General features: G+C 46.4%; 1 protein-coding gene across 1 annotated transcript in view; it reads left to right on the forward strand.

The window, feature by feature from the left end:
* Positions 1 to 19191, forward strand: part of LOC137430930 (dual specificity calcium/calmodulin-dependent 3',5'-cyclic nucleotide phosphodiesterase 1A-like) — a 400001-nt gene that overhangs the window by 151914 nt on the left and 228896 nt on the right. The window contains exons 7-8 of the mRNA XM_078782637.1: positions 15480 to 15620; positions 17191 to 17291. Coding sequence (XP_078638763.1) covers positions 15480 to 15620; positions 17191 to 17291 — 242 coding nt within the window. The remainder of the gene's footprint in view (positions 1 to 15479; positions 15621 to 17190; positions 17292 to 19191) is intronic.

Genomic DNA, 19191 nt, shown 5'->3' on the forward strand with positions numbered 1-19191 from the left:
GCTTTGGTTTCAACAGCGTGAAGCCGAGCTAGGTGTGAGGCAGGAGCACCAGCCCATAGGGGAGAACAGTGTTCCATTGAGCTGCGGATGAAAGCCTTGTATGTGGTGAGGAGCTCAGGTGTGCCTAGGAAGGACTTCGCACGATGGAGGATGCCCAGTCGGCGACTGGCTTTGCAGGCCAGCTTGGAAATGTGGTTTTCCCAAGAAAGATCATGGCAGATAGTGAGACCCAAAAGCTTGAGCGACAGAACTTCTTGGAGAGGATTGTTGAGAAAGTAAATGGGAGGGTTGTCCAGTCGATCTTTTCGGAGAGACATAGTAAGAGTGTGAGATTTGTCAGGATTGAAAGACATGTTCCACTTGTTTGACCAGTCTGTGATTTTGTCCAGGTCTTCAGAGAGTGAGGAGGCTGCAGACTGCCGATCTGAGGGAAGAGGAATGGAGCGGCAGAGAGTGGAGTCATCAGCAAAGAGATAGAGAGGATTTTCCAGAGAGTCGGAGAGATCATTGATAAAGACCAGAAAAAGCACAGGGCCCAGCACACTGCCTTGGGGAACTCCAGCTTGAACGGGAAGGGGAGATGAGAGAAATCCATTCAGGGCCACACGTTGACTACGACCAGAGAGGAAGTCCGCAAGCCATGCATGGAGATTTCCATGGATACCATAGGAGGAGAGTTTGGTGAGCAGAGCTGGGTGCCAGACCGTATCGAAGGCACGTGATATGTCAAGGGAGACAGCTCTGATTTCCTGTTTGGCATTGAGGACCTCCATCCATTGTTGAGACAGCAGAAGCAGCATGTCCAGAGTAGAGTGACCTGGTCTGAAACCAAATTGATGATCAGAGATCAAGCCATTGGAGAAGAGGAAAGATTTCATATCCGAAGCAATGATGGATTCCATGACTTTGCTGATAATTGGGAGCAGGCTGATTGGTCTGTAGTTGCAAGGATCTGTTTTTGCACCTTTTTTGTGTAAAGCGGTAATGTTTGCTGATTTCCAGGATGCTGGCAGATGACCTTGAGCAAAGGATAGGGTGAAAAGAACAGAGAGAGGGTGAGATAGAGCGGCAGAGCAGGATTTTAGGACCCGTGGGCTGATGCCATCTGGTCCAGTTGCAGAATCAGAGTCGAGGTTTGACAAAAACTCCTCCACCTTGTCAGGAGAGAAGGTCACAGAGTCCAGGAGCAGTTTGGTTCGACTGGGAAAGGTGGGAACAGAGAGAGATGGGTTTGGGACTAAGGATTTTGAGGCAAACACAGAGTTGAGGCATTCGGCTTTGTCACGTGCGATGTCAACTGTGTGGCCATTTGAGGTAAGGGAGGGGATGGAGGGGGAACAAACACCAGAAACGGATTTGACCAGACGCCACCAGGATTTGGAGGAAGGAGACAGGTTTGAGAGTTCATTCTTGAGTGAGGAGAGATAGTGCTTCCTGGCACTCCTGAGGGTAGACACACACTTGTTCCGAGCTTGGTGGAAGGAACTGAGATTTCCTTCAGTTGGATTAGCCTTCCAAGAGGCAAAGGCAAGTTGTTTCAGGGCAACTGCCTCACCACAAGATTCAGTGTACCATGGACGGGAGGAAGGGTAAGACAACTGAAGGCGGGATGGGATAAATCTGTGCATGAGAGAGATCAGTTTGCTTTGGAAGAATTCCCAGGAAGAATTGATGTCAGAGGCAGTGGAGATGGGAGACCAATCCAGACGATTGATGGCTGCTTGAAGACCGTCCCAGTCGGCCTGCGTGAAATGCCAGACTCGTCGACGCTGAGGAGGCTCTCTGAGAATGGCCAGAGAGATGTCCACTTTGACAAGCACATGATCAGAAGAACCGATTGGAGCAGAAGAAGAGCAGCAGACATTAGCAGGGAAGTTAGTCATAACCAAGTCTAGAAGAGAAGATACTCCATTCACTGAGATCCGGGTCGGGAAATTGACAGATTGTGTCAATCCCAGTGAGTCACAGAAGTCCTTTGCTGAGGTGCCATGACTGGTGAGAGAGGAACCCACACCCAACCAGGTGGCATGATGACAATTGAAGTCACCACATATGAGGAAGAGAGAGTTGGGATGAGTGGATAGAAGTTGGTCCATGTTGTCAGACAGTGAAATGTAGATGGAGTCATCACTGTTTGGGGGACGGTACAGAACACATATGAACAAAAGGTGGGAGCGGAGAGGAAGCCGTAGCCAGAGGTACTCCTGGGGGTGAGGAGGAGAGAGGGCAGTGCAAGGAGAGTGAGGAACGATTTCAACAACGATTACCATATTATTGTACTTCTCATCAGTAACAGTCCACACATTCAAAGGACAGATAGCAGTTTCCTATGTGTATACCTATGTAACAGGTGTAATTAATATGTAGCAGGTGCATGCCCCCAGGGGTACTGTTTCCTTCCTTTTTTATCCACCTTATAAAATATCCACACCACTCATTAAAAATACTATCAATCACATAATTCCACTCTTCCTTCAGTGAGGCCATGTTTTCCTTCTGGATGAAGATTCACATTTCATTCAATTAATTGGAGCATCCCTTCATCTTTTTTATCATGAATTGTGATAAACATTGATCATTTGAACACAAATTGAACAAAATTGATCAAACAAAACAGTTCCATTAACTCGACATTCTTTTCACAGCACAAAGTTCACTTGAACATCCGTTTACTGGATATTCCCCCTTTATTTTTTATTATTTTTACAAGGGAATTTTTTTTACAAATTTCATATTTCCACTTTAACTAGTGAATACAAATGACACCGGTACGTAGATGTGTCGGTGACAGATTCAATGTCCGCCCAGATGAAAGAGTAAAATAATTTATTGAAGAACCAATCACGATCGTGGAGACTGTTAGAGAAATCAGGACTCAAAGGTGCCTGGAGGATTCTCAAACACTCTAAAATAACTCAGCAAAAGCAAGTCTGATATACAGTAAGGCAAGACTTTCGTCATAGCTTTTCCCAGAAATGTTGAGCCAATTTCGGAGAAAAGGGGAAGTGGAACAATTGCCCCTCCTCTTGTCCTATCACTGGAACTGCACAGAGAAACTTACTTGAAGGACATCTCCCACTCATGATAGTATCCAGGCCAAATTCCAACATGTTATTCTCACACATTCCAGGGTGTTTTTCGTTTCTCTTTAGTGACCTGGCTTCAACTGGTTTTAGGCCATGCTCTTTACTGCAAAGTAAAATGAGAGCATATATGTTTAAGCAAGACATAATTTGAATGAAGCAAAACACAATTAACAGATACAATCCCCACATCCGTTTACTTCTTGAACATCCGTTGACTGGATACTCCCCCTTTATTTTTATTATTTTTACATGGGAAAAAATAACCTCGTTTTATCATCAAATTTAACAAATTTCATATTTCCACTTTAACTAGTGAATACAAATGACACCGGGATGTAGATGTCCCAAGTTATCTCAAGTGTATGGTGTTGGTGCACGTAACATCGCATCTTTATTTTAAACTACGTAACAGCACGCTCAATAGTTCATAAAATTTTGTGTTTTTCCTCCATTTTTGAGGTTCACTACTACATCTCGTTCATATCATTAATCACAGCACAATATCATAACATATCTATGTGATAAAACATACAGTACTGATGATTGACCATTCTCAAAACCCATTCTTTTGTGAAGTCCATGCCATCACCAGATGAATCCACGAGATCGTAATTTCAACCATGCTTCTCCACTTGAAACCCAAATATTTTCCATTCACTAAATAAAATGAATTTTATGAATTTTCTCATTATTCAAAAGTTTACAAAATGTCCCAAATCTGTATATTATTTTCTACTGTGGTTACATTAAACCAAATATATGTTCATATCTTAATCCAATCAGAAAATTGTCAATTTACTCCTAATATACAGTCACATGAAAAAGTAAGTACACCACATGTAATGTTTTGACTTTTTCAACATATTTCAATATACAGCTATTTGATCTTCATTTCAACAATATTGATAAATAAAGGTGATATAATATAACAAATATCATGAAACATTTACATTTTGTAGTCCATTGTATAATTTAAATAAACATAAATGCAAATTTCGCATGTGGAAAAAGTAAGTACACCCCGACATTTATCACTACTTCAAATACCTAAAATTAGAATCAGGTGTGCCAGCTCAGGTGCAAATGATTAGAACATTGTTAGAGAGGATCTTGGAGGAACCTGTCTTATTTAACCCTCAGACATTTAGTTTGGTTTGCTCTTTGTTGTTGAAGTGTGCGGTGTCACCATGCCGAGATCAAAAGAGCTCTCTGAGGCCTTCAGAAAGAAGGTTATAGATGCCTATGAGTCTGGGAAGGGATTAAAAAAGATCTCCAAACAATTTGAAATCAATCATTCGACTGTCCGGAAGATCATCTACAAGTGGAGAAGATTCCAAACAACTGCCAACTTGTTCAGGCCAGGCCGCCCCAGCAAGTTCAGCCCGAGAGCAGACCGCAAGATGCTGAAAGAAGTCTCTAAGAACCCCCAGAATGTCATCATGGCACCTACAGGTAGCTCTTGCCACTGTTGATGTCAAAGTGCACGAGTCTACCATTTGAAAGAGGCTGCACAAGTCAAGTTTGATCCACATGGGAGGTGTGCCAGGAGGAAACCTTTGCTGTCCAATAAGAACATCAGGGCAAGACTAAAGTTTGCCAATGAACACCTGGGCAAAGACCAGCACTTCTGGAACAATGAAAGAGGCTGCACAAGTTTGATCCACATGGGAGGTGTGCCAGGAGGAAACCTTTGCTGTCCAAAAAGAACATCAGGGCAAGACTAAAGTTTGCCAATGAACACCTGGGCAAAGACCAGCACTTCTGGAACAATGTCCTCTGGACAGATGAGTCAAAGGTAGAGCTATTTGGCCACAGTACCAAAAGATATGCTTGGCGAAAACCAAAGACAGCATTTGACCACAGGAACCTGATACCAACTGTAAAGCATGGCGGTGGAAATATTATGGTTTGGGGGCAACTTTGCTGCATCAGGGCCTGGGCAGCTCACCATCATAGAATCCACTATGAATTCTTCATTGTACCAGAGGGTGCTTGAGGATAATGTGAGGCCATTTGTCGGAAAGTTGAAGCTCAACCGAAGGTGGACCTTGCAACATGACAATGACCCTAAATATACCAGTAAATCCACAAAGGAATGGCTGAAAAGAAAGAAATGGAGGGTTCTGGAATGGCCAAGTCAAAGCCCGGATCTAAATCCCATCGAGATGTTGTGGGGGGATTTGAAACGAGCTGTGCATGCAAGAAACCCCTCAAACATCGCACAGCTGAAAGAATTCTGCATGGAGGAGTGGGCAAAAATTTCTCCCAGTCGATGTCAGAGACTGGTAGACAGTTATAAGAAATGCCTACTTGAGGTTGTTTCTGCCAAAGGGGGCAATACCACCTATTAGAGCACAGGTGCCAAAACAGATCCCAGCAACTACAGACCAATCAGCCTTCTCCCAATTATCAGCAAAGTCATGGAATCCATCATTGCTTCTGTTGTGTAAAACCAATCAGGTCCACACAACTTTAGTCCAACGGTTTGGTTTAATTGCATTTAGATCATGACATCATCCTGTAAAGTAGAAAATACAATAAGTATACGATGTGACGTCACATGGGTCCATTCATATCATTCAATGCAAGCAAGCTGGATATTCTATGCAGGCGTACCGTTAGCGAGTCTACCAGATGTAACATGTCACAGGAGAAGTCTCGGAGCACCGTCCGCAGCAGCGGGTCTTATAGTCACGCCCCTAGCGGTGTCAACGAGCAGCGAGCATCACCCCGGGTTCAGTACGAATACGATTTCACTACATTCTCCCCCCGTCAGAATTATACGGCAGTGCGGCTAGAAGCGAGTGAGCGTCAGCACGAACAGGGTGGAACATCAGTCGACCCAACCGTATCGGGCCGGGCGGCGAATTTCTCTGCCAGCACGCGTCCGAAATTCCCCGGGTATGGCATCACGTATCCCTGTGTCCCCGGCGTCGGAGGCGCCAACAGGGTCGGGAGACGAAGGGGGTAACTCCAAGTCGTCGGGCCCAGGTAGTCTCGGCGAGGGGAGGGTCGGTAGGCTTTCGGCGATGGGAGCGTCGGGAGAGGCCATAGTCTCATAGATGGGTTCGATCGGTTCGTCCGATTCCCTACTTAGGTCGCCGACCCCGCAAGGGGCAAGGTGACGGACGGAGACAGTAGTCTCACGGCCATCAGTCGTCATCACACGAGCATGCTCAGGATTAGCCTGGAGAATCTGCACTTTGTCCACTAGGGGGTCGTACTTGCTCGCGCGAACCGCCCATTTAAGGTAGGCCGGCCCGGGCCCAGCGAGCCAACTGGGCAAAGACCGTATACACCCCGAGCTCCTGGGGTGGTGGAAAAGTCGCTCGTGGGGAGTTTGGTTGGTTGCCGTACTCAGGAGAGCCCTGATCGAGTTCAACGCCGCAGGTAGCGACCAAGCCCATTTATCGAGGCCCCGGCCGAGGGTCCGGAGGTGGAGCATGACGGCCCTCCAGATAATCCCGTTGAAGCGTTCGATCTGCCCATTAGCCTGGGGTCTGTACGGCGTGGTGTAACTAGACGCAATGTTATTTTGAAGCAGATAGCCGCGCACCTCCTGAGACAAGAAGACCGCACCCCGGTCGGTATGGACATAGGCCGGGTAACCGAACATTGAGAACAAGTTCTGTAAGCATCGCATCACCGTGGCAGCAGTCATGTCCGTGCACGTATAAGCAAAGGGGAATCGCGAGTACTCATCTACGATAGTGAGCAGATAGCGAGAGCCGCTCGACACCGGCAATGGGCCCTTGAAATCCATCGCCAAGCGTTCCCACGGGCGTGTAGCCTTCACCAGAGTCCCCATGGGAGGGTTATAGAAACGCGGTTTGATTTCCGCGCAGATAGCGCAGTCGCGACAGATACGGTGGATATCGTCAATCGAGTATGGGAGATTCCCACTCCGCACAAAATGAGCGAAACGCGTAACACCGGGATGGCCCGCAGTGGCATGCAGCACCCGTAGGCCCTCCAAAGAGGTGATACCGGCACATGTAGCTGGCCGTGATAAGGCATCGGCGGCCTGGTTATCCTTCCCCGGGCGATATTTGATGGTGTAACAGAAGTCGGCGAGTTCGATACGCCAGCGAGTGATTTTCTCGTTCTTAATGCACTGGGCGTGTAAGGTGTCGTACATGAACGCAACGCTTTGCTGGTCCGTGATGATTTGGAAGCTCCGCCCGAGTAAGTACGGGCGCCATCGCCGAATAGACTCGACGATCGCATATGCTTCCTTTTCAACGGACGAGTGTCTCCGCTCAGCGGTGGTAAGAGTCCGAGAAAAGAAAGCCACGGGACGCCCCCCTTGGGAGAGGGTCGCCGCGATGGCCTGATCCGAGGCGTCACTTTCGAGGACGAACGAGCCGCTCTCGTCGATTGTCGCCACGGCGGCTCGGGCGATGTCGGCCTTAAGGCCGTCAAAGGCCGTCAATGCGGCCGGACTCAGGGGGAAGGTGTCGCAGGCCACAAGGGGGCGAAGTTTCGCGGAGAAACTTTGCACCCATTTGGAGTAATGGGCGAACAGCCCAAGGGCGCGCTTCAGGGACGCCCGATCGCAGGGAGGGGCCATGTCGAGCAAAGGTCGCAGACGCTCCTTATCCGGAGCGACAGAGCCATGGGTCACGGTGTACCCCAGAAGATCTATCGTGCGTAGGGAGTATTGGCACTTACCCTCGTTCATAGTTAAGTGATACCGCTGCGCGACCTCAAGGAAGCGCTTCAGATTAGCATCATGGTGCCCTTGGTCATATCCACAAACCGTAAGATTATCGAGGTAGATGAAAACATCGGTTAAGTGCTCCCGCGCAACGAGGTCATCCATGGCCCTCTGGAAACAAGCGACCCCGTTCGTTACCCCAAAAGGCAGTCGCGTAAATTGGTACAACCGCTGCCCCGACTCAAATGCGGTATAGATACGATCCGCCCTAGAGATAGGGATCTGGTGGTACGCACTGCGGAGATCGAGAGTGCTATAGACCGAATACTGGGACACCTGTTGCACTAGCGCGTCCATCCCCGGAAGGGGGTAGGCATCCAGCTGCGTAAAACGGTTAATCGTTTGGGAATAGTCGATTACCATACATCTGCGATGGGCCTCGCTGCGCACCACCAAGACCTGGGTGCGCCACGGCGACCTACTAGGTTCTATGATGCCGTCTTTCAAGAGCTGAGCCGTTTCGTCTGCAATGAATTGCATGTCAGCGCGAGAGTAGCGTCGGGATTTTACCACGACAGGGGTGCAGTCGGAGGTTAGATTGGGGAACAGCGAAAGCGGCTGGACGTCCATTTACGCTAGGGCGCACACCGCAAGCGCGTCGTCCGCCCCCACAACAAGAGTGTCAGGCCCACCAAACTCCATTACCAGACGTCCATGCAGCTTAAGAAAATCGTGTCCTAACAGAATATCAGCACATAATGCGGGTAAAACCATAAGGTGTACATCAGGGAAAACCCGTCCCTTTAGCACGAGTTTCAATTGGCATTCCCCCTTCGTGCTGAGTCGAAGCCCCTGGGAAGCCATGAAGATCCGTCTCGTAGACCTCCAGATCCGCCATCCATGCCTGAGCACGAGTCGCTGGTCGATAAAACTATCCGTAGATCCTGTATCCACCAAGGCCCGAACACAATGGCCTTCGACCATGAGGGGAATAAGGGCTTGAGCCAGGCCAGACGAGGCAGCTGGGAGCGGGACTGAGCCCCCCGAATGGGTCGGTCCAGCCTCGCGGGTGGATCCTACGCCAGCAGCAGTTTTGCGGTTGTGGCCGGAGTCTGTGTTGTCCATGGGAAATCCATTATCGTCATCAGAGGGCTTTCCCAAGCATTCCAGTGTTTCGCGATTCAAAAACTGACAATTCTGACGGGAAAAGGCCTCCGTAGTATTTGAAATCGCCTTTTGACAATTTTGGCAGAAAAAGGCTTCCGTAGTATTCGAAATCGCCTTTTGACATTTTTGGCAGCAAAAGGCCTCCGTAGTCTTTGAAATCTCCTTTGTCGGGGCGTGGGCCGCCGTTAGCTCGTGGACGACTCGAGGAGAACGTTCCGCTGGGGCTTGGCGTGGCTTCAAATCCCCTTGCGTGGCCCGGAGATTGGTCAAGGACACGTCCTTTGTGCCCGATGGAGGATGAGACGATGGTGGCTGTCCGGTGACGCCCGCCAAGGACGTCTGAGCGCCCAGGGTCCCGCAGAGAGGGGCCCTCCCCTTCGAAGTCGGGTAAGGCGCCGGGTGTCGGGCTTGGCTCGCGGGCTCCGCAATGAGCCCATTCAAGGTCGCCGCGCCCGCGCGACCGCGGCCGCGCGAGTCAATGAGCCGCGAGCCGCGTGCTGTTTTCCTGCACACTTTCGCGTAATGACCCTTTTGCGAGCACAAATGGCATATAGCGTCTCGTGCCGGACACACGACCCGGGCATGACGTGGCCCCCCACAAAAAAAGCATGCGGCCCCACGTAAGGCCTTGGGTCTGGTCGTAACGGCAGCCGTCAGGGCTGGGTCATCCTCCGGAGCATCCCGGAGTTCAGCGAGCGGATCCGCGTCCTCGGCGGTAGCACTCTCTGGCCAGGCGTGTAGTGTGGTGCCCGCTACGAGGCGCGTGCGATCATAGGTGTTCGATTGAATCCGCACTTCGGTGTACACTGTCCCTTGCTCGAGTGCCGTAGCGAAGGTCAGGTCGGTCTTCTCTAAGAGTTTGAGCCTTAGTTCCTGGGAGGAGACCCCTGCAACGAAGGCATCTAAAAGACGATCATCCTGAGCCTGCGCGGGAGTCCGTGGCTCCCTGACGCTGTCCAGCAAAAGCTGCCGGAGCTCCTGGGCGTAATGGTCCATTGCCTCGTTGGGTTGCTGACGTCGCGTTTGCAGCAAATATCGTGCATACACCGGGCTTTTTTCCTTTATGTACAGCCGTTTGAGCTCCGCGATGGAAAGGTCATACGTCGCGCATTGAGCGATAGCGTTGTATACCCGGTAGTCGATTTTTGAATGGAGAGTTGCTAGCTTCGCGGCAGCCGTCGGAGCGGTCTCAGGCTCATCAAAAAGATTCTCCAATTGTCGGAGCCAGTGCTTCAGCTGCAAGCCTCCATCCGTGGCTTGTGGGTCGGCGCTGAATACGGACACCGTCAGCCTCTTGTTGCCAGCCATGTCTGTAGATCTTAAATGCAATTAAGTGTTGTGTAAAACCAATCAGGTCCACACAACTTTAGTCCAACGGTTTGGTTTAATTGCATTTAGATCATGACATCATCCTGTAAAGTAGAAAATACAATAAGTATACGATGTGACGTCACATGGGTCCATTCATATCATTCAATGCAAGCAAGCTGGATATTCTATGCAGGCGTACCGTTAGCGAGTCTACCAGATGTAACATGTCACAGGAGAAGTCTCGGAGCACCGTCCGCAGCAGCGGGTCTTATAGTCACGCCCCTAGCGGTGTCAACGAGCAGCGAGCATCACCCCGGGTTCAGTACGAATACGATTTCACTACAGCTTCAGATATGAAATCTTTCCTCTTCTCCAATGGCTTGATCTCTGATCATCAATTTGGTTTCAGACCTGGTCACTCTACTCTGGACATGCTGCTTCTGCTTTCTCAACAATGGATGGAGGTCCTCAATGCGAAACAGGAAATTAGAGCTGTCTCCCTTGACATATCACGTACCTTCGATACGGTCTGGCACCCCGCTCTGCTCACCAAACTCTCCTCTTTTGGTATCCATGGAAATCTCCACGCATGGCTGGCGGACTTCCTCTCTAGTCGTAGTCAACTTCTGGCCCTGAATGGGTTTCTCTCATCTCCTCTTCCTGTTCAGGCTGGAGTTCCCCAAGGCAGTGTTCTGGGCCCTGTGCTTTTTCTGGTCTTCATCAATGATCTCTCTGACTCTCTTGAAAATCCTCTCTATCTCTTTGCTGATGACTCTACTCTTTGTCGCTCCATACTTCATCCCTCAGATCGGCAGTCTGCAGCCTCCTCACTCTCTGCAGACCTGGACAAAATCACAGACTGGGCAAACAAGTGGAACATGTCTTTCAATCCTGACAAATCTCACACTCTTACGATGTCTCTCCGAAAAGACCGACTGGACAACCCTCCCATCCACTTTCTGAATAATCCTCTCCAAGAAGTTCTGTCACTCAAGCTTTTGGGTGTCACTATCTGCCATGATCTTTCCTGGGAAAACCACATTTCAAATCTGGCCTCCAAAGCCAGTCGCCGACTGGGCATCCTCCGTCGTGCGAAGTCCTTCCTTGGCACACCTGAGCTCCTCACCACATACAAGGCTTTCATCCGCAGCTCAATGGAATACTGCTCTCCCCTCTGGGCTGGTGCACCTGCCTCACACCTAGCTCGTCTTCACGCTGTTGAAACCAAAGCATTCAGAATCATTGGAATCTCCCACGATGAAGCTAACTCCATTGGCCTCTCACTCACTCACCGCAGGCAGGTTTGTGGTCTTTCCGTCTTCTACCGACTCCTCTCTGGCCTTGCCCCTCCAGCTCTCTCTGGGCTCTGTCCAGCAAATATTCCTACAGGTCGCACAAGATCTGCCTGCAACCCTCTCATGGTTAAACTGCCAAAATCAAGACTTTCTGCTCACCTTCACTCCTTCATTCCTCTTTTCTCCCACCTCTGGAACAAACTCCCTCACTCTCTTCAATCCCACTCCTCCCCTCCAGGTCTTTAAAACAGCTGTTCACACCATCTCTTATCTTCCCCCATCCAAAACCTTGATCTTTTCTACCCCTGCTAATTTCACCCCAATTCCACTTTTTTGAAATACCAACTTCTGTCCTGGAAGTCCTTGGTGTCGTTGTGTTTGATACTTCTGCCACCCCCCTCCCCCCAAGCCCTCTCCCTCCCACACATCTCCCTGCTCTTAAATGTTGTGTGCCCTCAAGTGTTTGTGTGCTTCCCCTTCTCTTGTCTTCTGCTCCCTCTTTTTATATATTTTGTTTGTCTGGTTGATTTGTTTGTGAAATAAATGTCAGCTCTTTCACGAGCCTCGATTCAGTATACAAAAAAAAAAAAGGGTGTACTTACTTTTTCCACATGCGAAATTTGCATTTATGTTTATTTAAATTATATAATGGACTACAAAATGTAAATGTTTCATGATATTTGTTATATTATATCACCTTTATCTATCAATATTGTTGAAATGAAGATCAAATAGCTGTATGTTGAAATATGTTGAAAAAGTGAAAACTTTACATGGGGTGTACTTACTTTTTCACGTGACTGTATGTCTGTACCCACAACATTGTTGTATATATTTTACAGAATCCAACTTAACATGTGTCCGACTCCATTTTGTATCCCAAAGTTGGGCTGGATCTGGATTCAGCATTTAATCAAAATCTAATCGGCTTATCCTCATTATTTTAATCAACTTATTCGTCAATTTTCCAAATAGCTTATTTAACATTGCCCTTCACTCGATTTCTCAATGATGAAGAATACCACCTCTTCTCTACAACTATTAGTTCAACAGACAAAAATGTATTTCCTCATGAATGCACCTTCATTCATAAAATAATAATTTTAACCTGATGAGAATGCCTCGTATTTTTTTTTTTTTTTTGAATACTGAATCGAGGCTCGTGGAAGAGCTAACATTTATTTCACAAACAAATCATCCAGACAAACAAAATATACAAAAAGAGGGAGCGGAAGACAAGATGGGGAGAGAAGAGGAAGCACACAACCACAACATTTGAGAGCAGGGAGAAGTGTGGGAGGGAGAGGGCTTGGGGGGAGGAGGCGTGGGAAGGGGGGGGGGGTGGGGAGAGGTATAAAACACAAGGGGACCGAAATTAGCGGGGGTAGAAAAGATCAAGGTTTTGGATGGGGGAGGATAAGAGATGGTGGTGAACAGCTGTTTTAAAGACCTGGAGGGTGGAGTGGGATTGAAGAGAGTGAGGGAGTTTGTTCCAGAGGCGGGTGGGATATATACACACACACACATACAGGGTGTCCCATAATTCTAGAGCCATAGGGCAAAATAAGTGATTCATGATTTGGTTCCAGACTTATGGGATACCCTGTATATGTATACACACTCATCTGTCTGTCAATGTCACATCACTAATCTATTACCTAAAACTTTTTTGAAATCGTACCGAACTTCCAGTCTGCATCACTCCCATGTGTATGACCAAAAGGGTTTATTAGCCCCCTTTAGACTTCGTCCGAAACGGGGGTTATGGATTTTGTCTCGTCTCTGCGTTGTAAAAAAACCCGATATTAACCACGTCCTCAACCTTTTCTCCGACATGCATTTACTGATCTTGTTCAAACTTTGTACACAGATATTGAATGACCGGTTACATATGCACGTCATTTGTTTTTGAGAACAGATCCAATATGGCCGACTGGCTTCCATTTTGTTACTTTAACGTGTCCCCGTGCATGGACCTATTTTCACCAAACTTGGCGCAAAGTGTATACTTGGCACATGAGTATACATATGCAGAAGATCTTGTTTTGTTATCCGATCAAAGATGGCTGACTGACAGCCTTTAACTACATACAGCAAAATTACTAAAACCGTGGCGGCGGCTATGATATTGTTGCGGATCTGCCACCGGCCTTCTCCCCTTACCAAGGGGGGATTAGTCCCCTTGTCTTTGACTGACCAGCGCGACCCGGGACCTATGACGTCCCTTCCGGACAGCGCGAAATAGGGTATTAGGACCAAATTCGCTATTACCTAAATACTCACGCTGCCCTGAAGCGAGGAGATAAGCCCTGCACGAACCACGTGTGTTGATACGCCGAGCTGTTGCGTACACGCGATCTGCGCCGTTATCACTTACTAGACCCTGATTCAAGCGGATCTTATTCGGACCATGCTTAGTCAATGGAGAAATCACAAAGGCGATCGAATTGGGAAGCAAAGGAATAACAGGTTTAATTATTATTATTTACAATGTACAATGGTTCAAGAGCAGAGACACAGAGCAAATCCTTAAAAACAGTCTTACTTAATACCCAAGGACACGGGCCCGTCTCACACACACACTCACACGGGGATTGCAGATGGCAGGACGATGTTCACCAGCGGGTCCAGGGATGGCTTCCATGCAGCTCTCTCTCGGGTCCCCGGCACATCCCTTGGAGTAGGTGAAGGCAGGAGCTCTCCGCATGTCGTCTGAATGGAGCGAGTTATCACGGGGCAAATTGGTAGGGAGCGCACTTTGCCGCGGCTGGTGGTTATTCACTTGCGACTATGGCCGCGCTTACTCGTGTGGGTGAAAAGCGCAATATGCGTTGCCGGCGCGTCTGGCTGCGCCCGCGTACTTGGCACAGTTCAATGCCTCTTCTTCTCTCTCTCAGCGCAAATCCTCAAACAACGCGCTTATCTTGCGCGTCCGAATCTTTTCGCCACCGCCGTTCAAGCCCTTCAAGTCCTCCCGCGCCAGTGATGCAAGTAAGTCCTTTCTCTCAAGCTCCCTCTCTGTAAGTCCTGGCGTGCGAGTCCTTTCACAACGAGCAAACCCCCTCAAGTCCTATCGAGGGCTTTTCGCATGGGCTTATATAGGCACGCCCCGCGAACCTGCTCGAACTCACCAGATGTGCCTCACCATGCCCTCTCACGCCATGCCGCTAGAGCCCTGATTGGCTGGTGGCTCTTACCGTCATCGCCTCTGCCGCTCCGATCTCAACGCCACTCACCCCGACCCCGCGCTCCTCCTTCTCAGGCCTACCTCGTGTTACTCGACTAGTGGGCAGCCAATGCTTAACAAACTGGATCGAGGCTGGGAAATCAGTGGCAAGTAAAGCCTATTTTCCTGTTTTTACACAACGCAGGCACTAAGAGGGGAAATGGCCTATTCTTACACATACTAAGACATAACTATACTAAAATGGGCCTTTATGTTGTTCGTGTGACTAACTATGGGGGGCAAACCTTTAATGACTTCAATGTGCCAATCTCAAAACCGTAGCAATATTTTATGTCTTTTTCGTCTTGTTTTTAATTTTTTTGAAAAAAACCAAATTTTAAAAAACAAATCTTCAACTTAAATTGCTTATAAAAATGTAATATTTTTATAATATTATATAAATATAATACTACTCCTCATCAACCCACCCTCCCTCTGGATGCACCCACCCTCCAGGCAATTTTTTTTTTTTTTTTTTTTTTTTTTTTTGTATACAAGATCGAGGCTCGTGAAAGAGCGAATGCGTGAAAGAGCGAAAGAGTGAAAGAGCGAAAGAGCGAATGGTCCAAAACCCATTACTTTACCCCCAACTACAACTCCCCAAACTCTCCTCGTGTGTAGGTCATGCATCAATGGCCTCGAACTGTAGTTTTAAATGTAGGAGATTCAGAATAAAATTTGTAATCGTTTTACCTCTGAGGAAAGTGCTGATGTTGTGTATATTCTGAAATTTATAGATCGCAGTTTCTTCCGTTTTGTCATTTGTGGAAGCACTTGAGGCGGGTTACAGCAAGCACAAGAACCCATACCACAATGCCTTGCATGCAGCAGACGTCACTCAGACAGTTCACTACCTAATGCTTCGAACAGGAATAGTGGTGAGTACCTTGTCCACTTGTGGTAAGTACCTTGTCCACTTGAAATATCATGCACTGTTTTCTCTGCACACCTTTTGATTCTTCAAAGCCATTATTCGTATTTTGTCGCACTTTACCATCACTGTACCCTCACTTTATCAGCACTTTCCCATCACCTTACCCTCACTTTTCCATCACTTTACCATCACTTTACCAACACTTTACCACCACTTTGTCCTCACTTTACCCTCACTTTACCATCACTTTACCCTCACTTTACCATCACTGTACCCTCACTGTACCCTCACTGTACCCTCACTTTACCATTACTGTACCCTCACTGTATCCTCACTGTATCCTCACTGTACCCTCACTTTACCATCACTTTCCCATCACCTTTCCCTCACTTTCCCATCACTTTCCACAGGAAGCACAGGAACGTGGAATTTATTGGTTCATCATTTGCCATTCACTCGGTTTTTTATCCAAGTCATTCACGAACCGGCTGTACATGCCTGAAGTCAAAATAAAATTATACTTACATTATTTGCAAATTGCTACCTGGTATCCGCACCCAGGTTATACTATCCTCTTCAATTAAAGTGCCAAACAGGCCCGGATACACCCTTGTTAGACTATCTGTCTTGTTTTACTACAGGCCATTTTGTATGGTGGGGGTTAGCAATGACAATTTGTCATTTCTACAGGCCAACAATGGGTTTTATAAATGTATCAAGCTCGCAGCTCATGAAAAAAATTTTTGCGGCCCTGAAAAAACGCAAATTCATGGCCACTTCCGCGAATAGAAAAAAAATTGCGAATTTGCGGGACACTTTTCAGCGAATAGAGAAACAGGTTGCATTTTATCAACCATGAATACGCGGAACCCACAAATACGCGGAACACACGAATATGCGGAACTCGCAAATAGCGGAACCACGAATAGCGGGGTCCGACGGTATATATAGTAAGAGACTGTTTTGCTGTGCCGATGTTTGCGTTTAATTGGCATTCCTGGAGGGCTAAATTGGTAATAATATAAAACGGAGTTTGCTTTCTTGATGCAAGCTCCGCCCCTCTCTTCACCTCGAATGCACAGAAAGCTCCACCCTCTCCTCAACAAGAGAGCATGGGGCAGAAGCAAGTTTGGGGCAAACGCTCATGCACAGTCTAAGCTCCGTCTCGGCGTCTCTCCTTAGGAAATTCACAGTATACCTACCATGGGGTAGTGGGTAAACATGTTATTGGTAGTATTCCTGTTTTATAACAACTGAGGTATTAGAACCCATCAGACCACAAACTGACAAATGATCGCCATTGGATCATGAAAGATAGTGATAATTCGGCTATCCTTGTAATGTAGACTCCAGCGTTTTTGGTAACCGTATCGGTGTGTTTGCGTCCTATCAGATGGTTGTGTGTGCGTAGTGCGGTGTGTTTTGGGTGTGCACAATCGTGGTTGTACTTGTCCGCATGGATGTTTTTTTGGCATATGCCTGTTCATATAGTGCATGCCTATTTTTATATGCGTGTCAATGCGTGTCAGCACTGCCCACTTGCGACCAACAATGCTGTTGATTTTGTTTGGCAGCACTGCCTGACTGAGCTGGAGATTTTCTCACTCATCTTCGCCGCCGCCATTCATGACTATGACCATACGGGCACCACAAACAACTTCCACATCCAGACAAGGTGAACAAAGCATATTTTAATTTCACACCACCTACTACATATTAACCTCAGCATTATTTAGGGTTGGTTGTTATTATTGGACAAAAAAAGAAGCAAATGTCGACACCAACACTTTTGTGACTGCATATGTGGGGTGATGTATTTTGACACTGGTATATGTCAGTTAGGAATAGGAAATTAGTGATTATTTACATGCATTTGGTAAGTCGATGCTGCAGGGAATCAATTTAATGTACTGGGATTGCTTTCATTTTGTTGCTACTATTTAAATTTTTACACATTCCTGTGTACCGGTACAGCAGGAATGTTTGAAGGAATAATTTGTGAGATTAGTTTGATAAAGTGCTCAGGCATTATTTTAATTGAAATGCAAGACGTTACGTTGTTGAGTTGATGTTCAGATGACTTCAAAACGCCATCAACATTAACGGTTTCAGAAAAACATGACACAATGATTGGAATCTTATTCCATGAGATAATTACATGCCTGTCAAAACGAAGGATGTGTCCTTTTCTGAGAAAGAGTCGAAAATTGCATATGGTTGACTTCTTACAATTTTTGAATCATTTCCCCTTTTAAAGGCATCATATTCAGTACTGCGATATGAAAACTCTTCTTTGCCCGCACTGGCAGGTAAATTGTATCAGCATAGCAAGTTTAGAAAAGTACAATCCATGAACCAGAAATTGGATTTCTGGAACGTTTCATGTCATATAAAAACCATACGATTTGGAAATGAATCACAACCAAGAGCACATGTCCAACGTCATGCATGTGGCGATCATAAGCGGGAACCAGGCGCCATCACCGTACCAGGTTTCTCTGACGCTTTATTCAATCTCGCCAGAGCAACAAGTAAACAAAAAACATGTAAAAAAAACAAAAAACAGGGGAAAAAACATGTTTAGGGCTACAAACTTTTCTTTTTAAAATTTTTTAAACCTATATATATTTTGTATTTTTTTAAATGTTATTTTGAAAATTAAATTCCGCTAGATGAAAATGTACCGGAAAAGAGGACCGTGGGCCAAATTTCAGCTCTCTAGGACGTATGGAACCTAGAAAATGAACGGCTCAAAGATTTGAAACTGCACAAACAAACAAAGTTCAGATCAAGTTAAATGAAAGTGTATGGGTTTACTGTAAATGTTTTGATTGTATGGGTTTATTGTGCATGTTTTGATTGCATGGGTTTACTGTAAATGTTTTGATTGTATGGGTTTATTGTGCATGTTTTGATTGCATGGGTTTTCTGTACATGTTTTGATTGTATGGGTTTACTGTACATGTTTTGATTGCATCGGTTTACTGTACATGTTTTGATTGCATCGGTTTACTGTACATGTTTTGATTGTATGGGTTTACTGTACATGTTTTGATTGTATGGGTTTACTGTACATGCTTTGATTGTATGGGTTTTCTGTACATGTTTTGATTGCATCGGTTTACTGTACATGTTTTGATTATATTGGTTTACTGTACATGTTTTGATTGTATGGGTTTACTGTACATGTTTTGATTGTATGGGTTTACTGTACATGCTTTGATTATATTGGTTTACTGTACATGTTTTGATTGTATGGGTTTACTGTACATGTTTTGTTTGTATGGGTTTACTGTACATGCTTTGATTGTATGGGTTTACCATACATGTTTTGATTGTAAGGGTTTGCTGTACATGTTTTGTATGCGTTTACTGTACATGTTTTGATTGTATGGGTTTACTGTACATGCTTTGATTGTATGGGGTTACTGTACATACTTTGATTGTATGAGTTTACTGTACATGCTTTGATTGTATGGTTTACTGTCAAGGTTTTGAATGTATGGGTTTACTGTAACATGCTTTGATTGTATGGGTTTACTGTACTGTTTACTGTTTTGATATTAGTATGTTTT

The sequence above is a fragment of the Myxine glutinosa genome, chromosome 7, assembly GCF_964187855.1.
Source record: "Myxine glutinosa chromosome 7, kmMyxGlut1.1, whole genome shotgun sequence".
NCBI lineage: Eukaryota > Metazoa > Chordata > Myxini > Myxiniformes > Myxinidae > Myxine > Myxine glutinosa.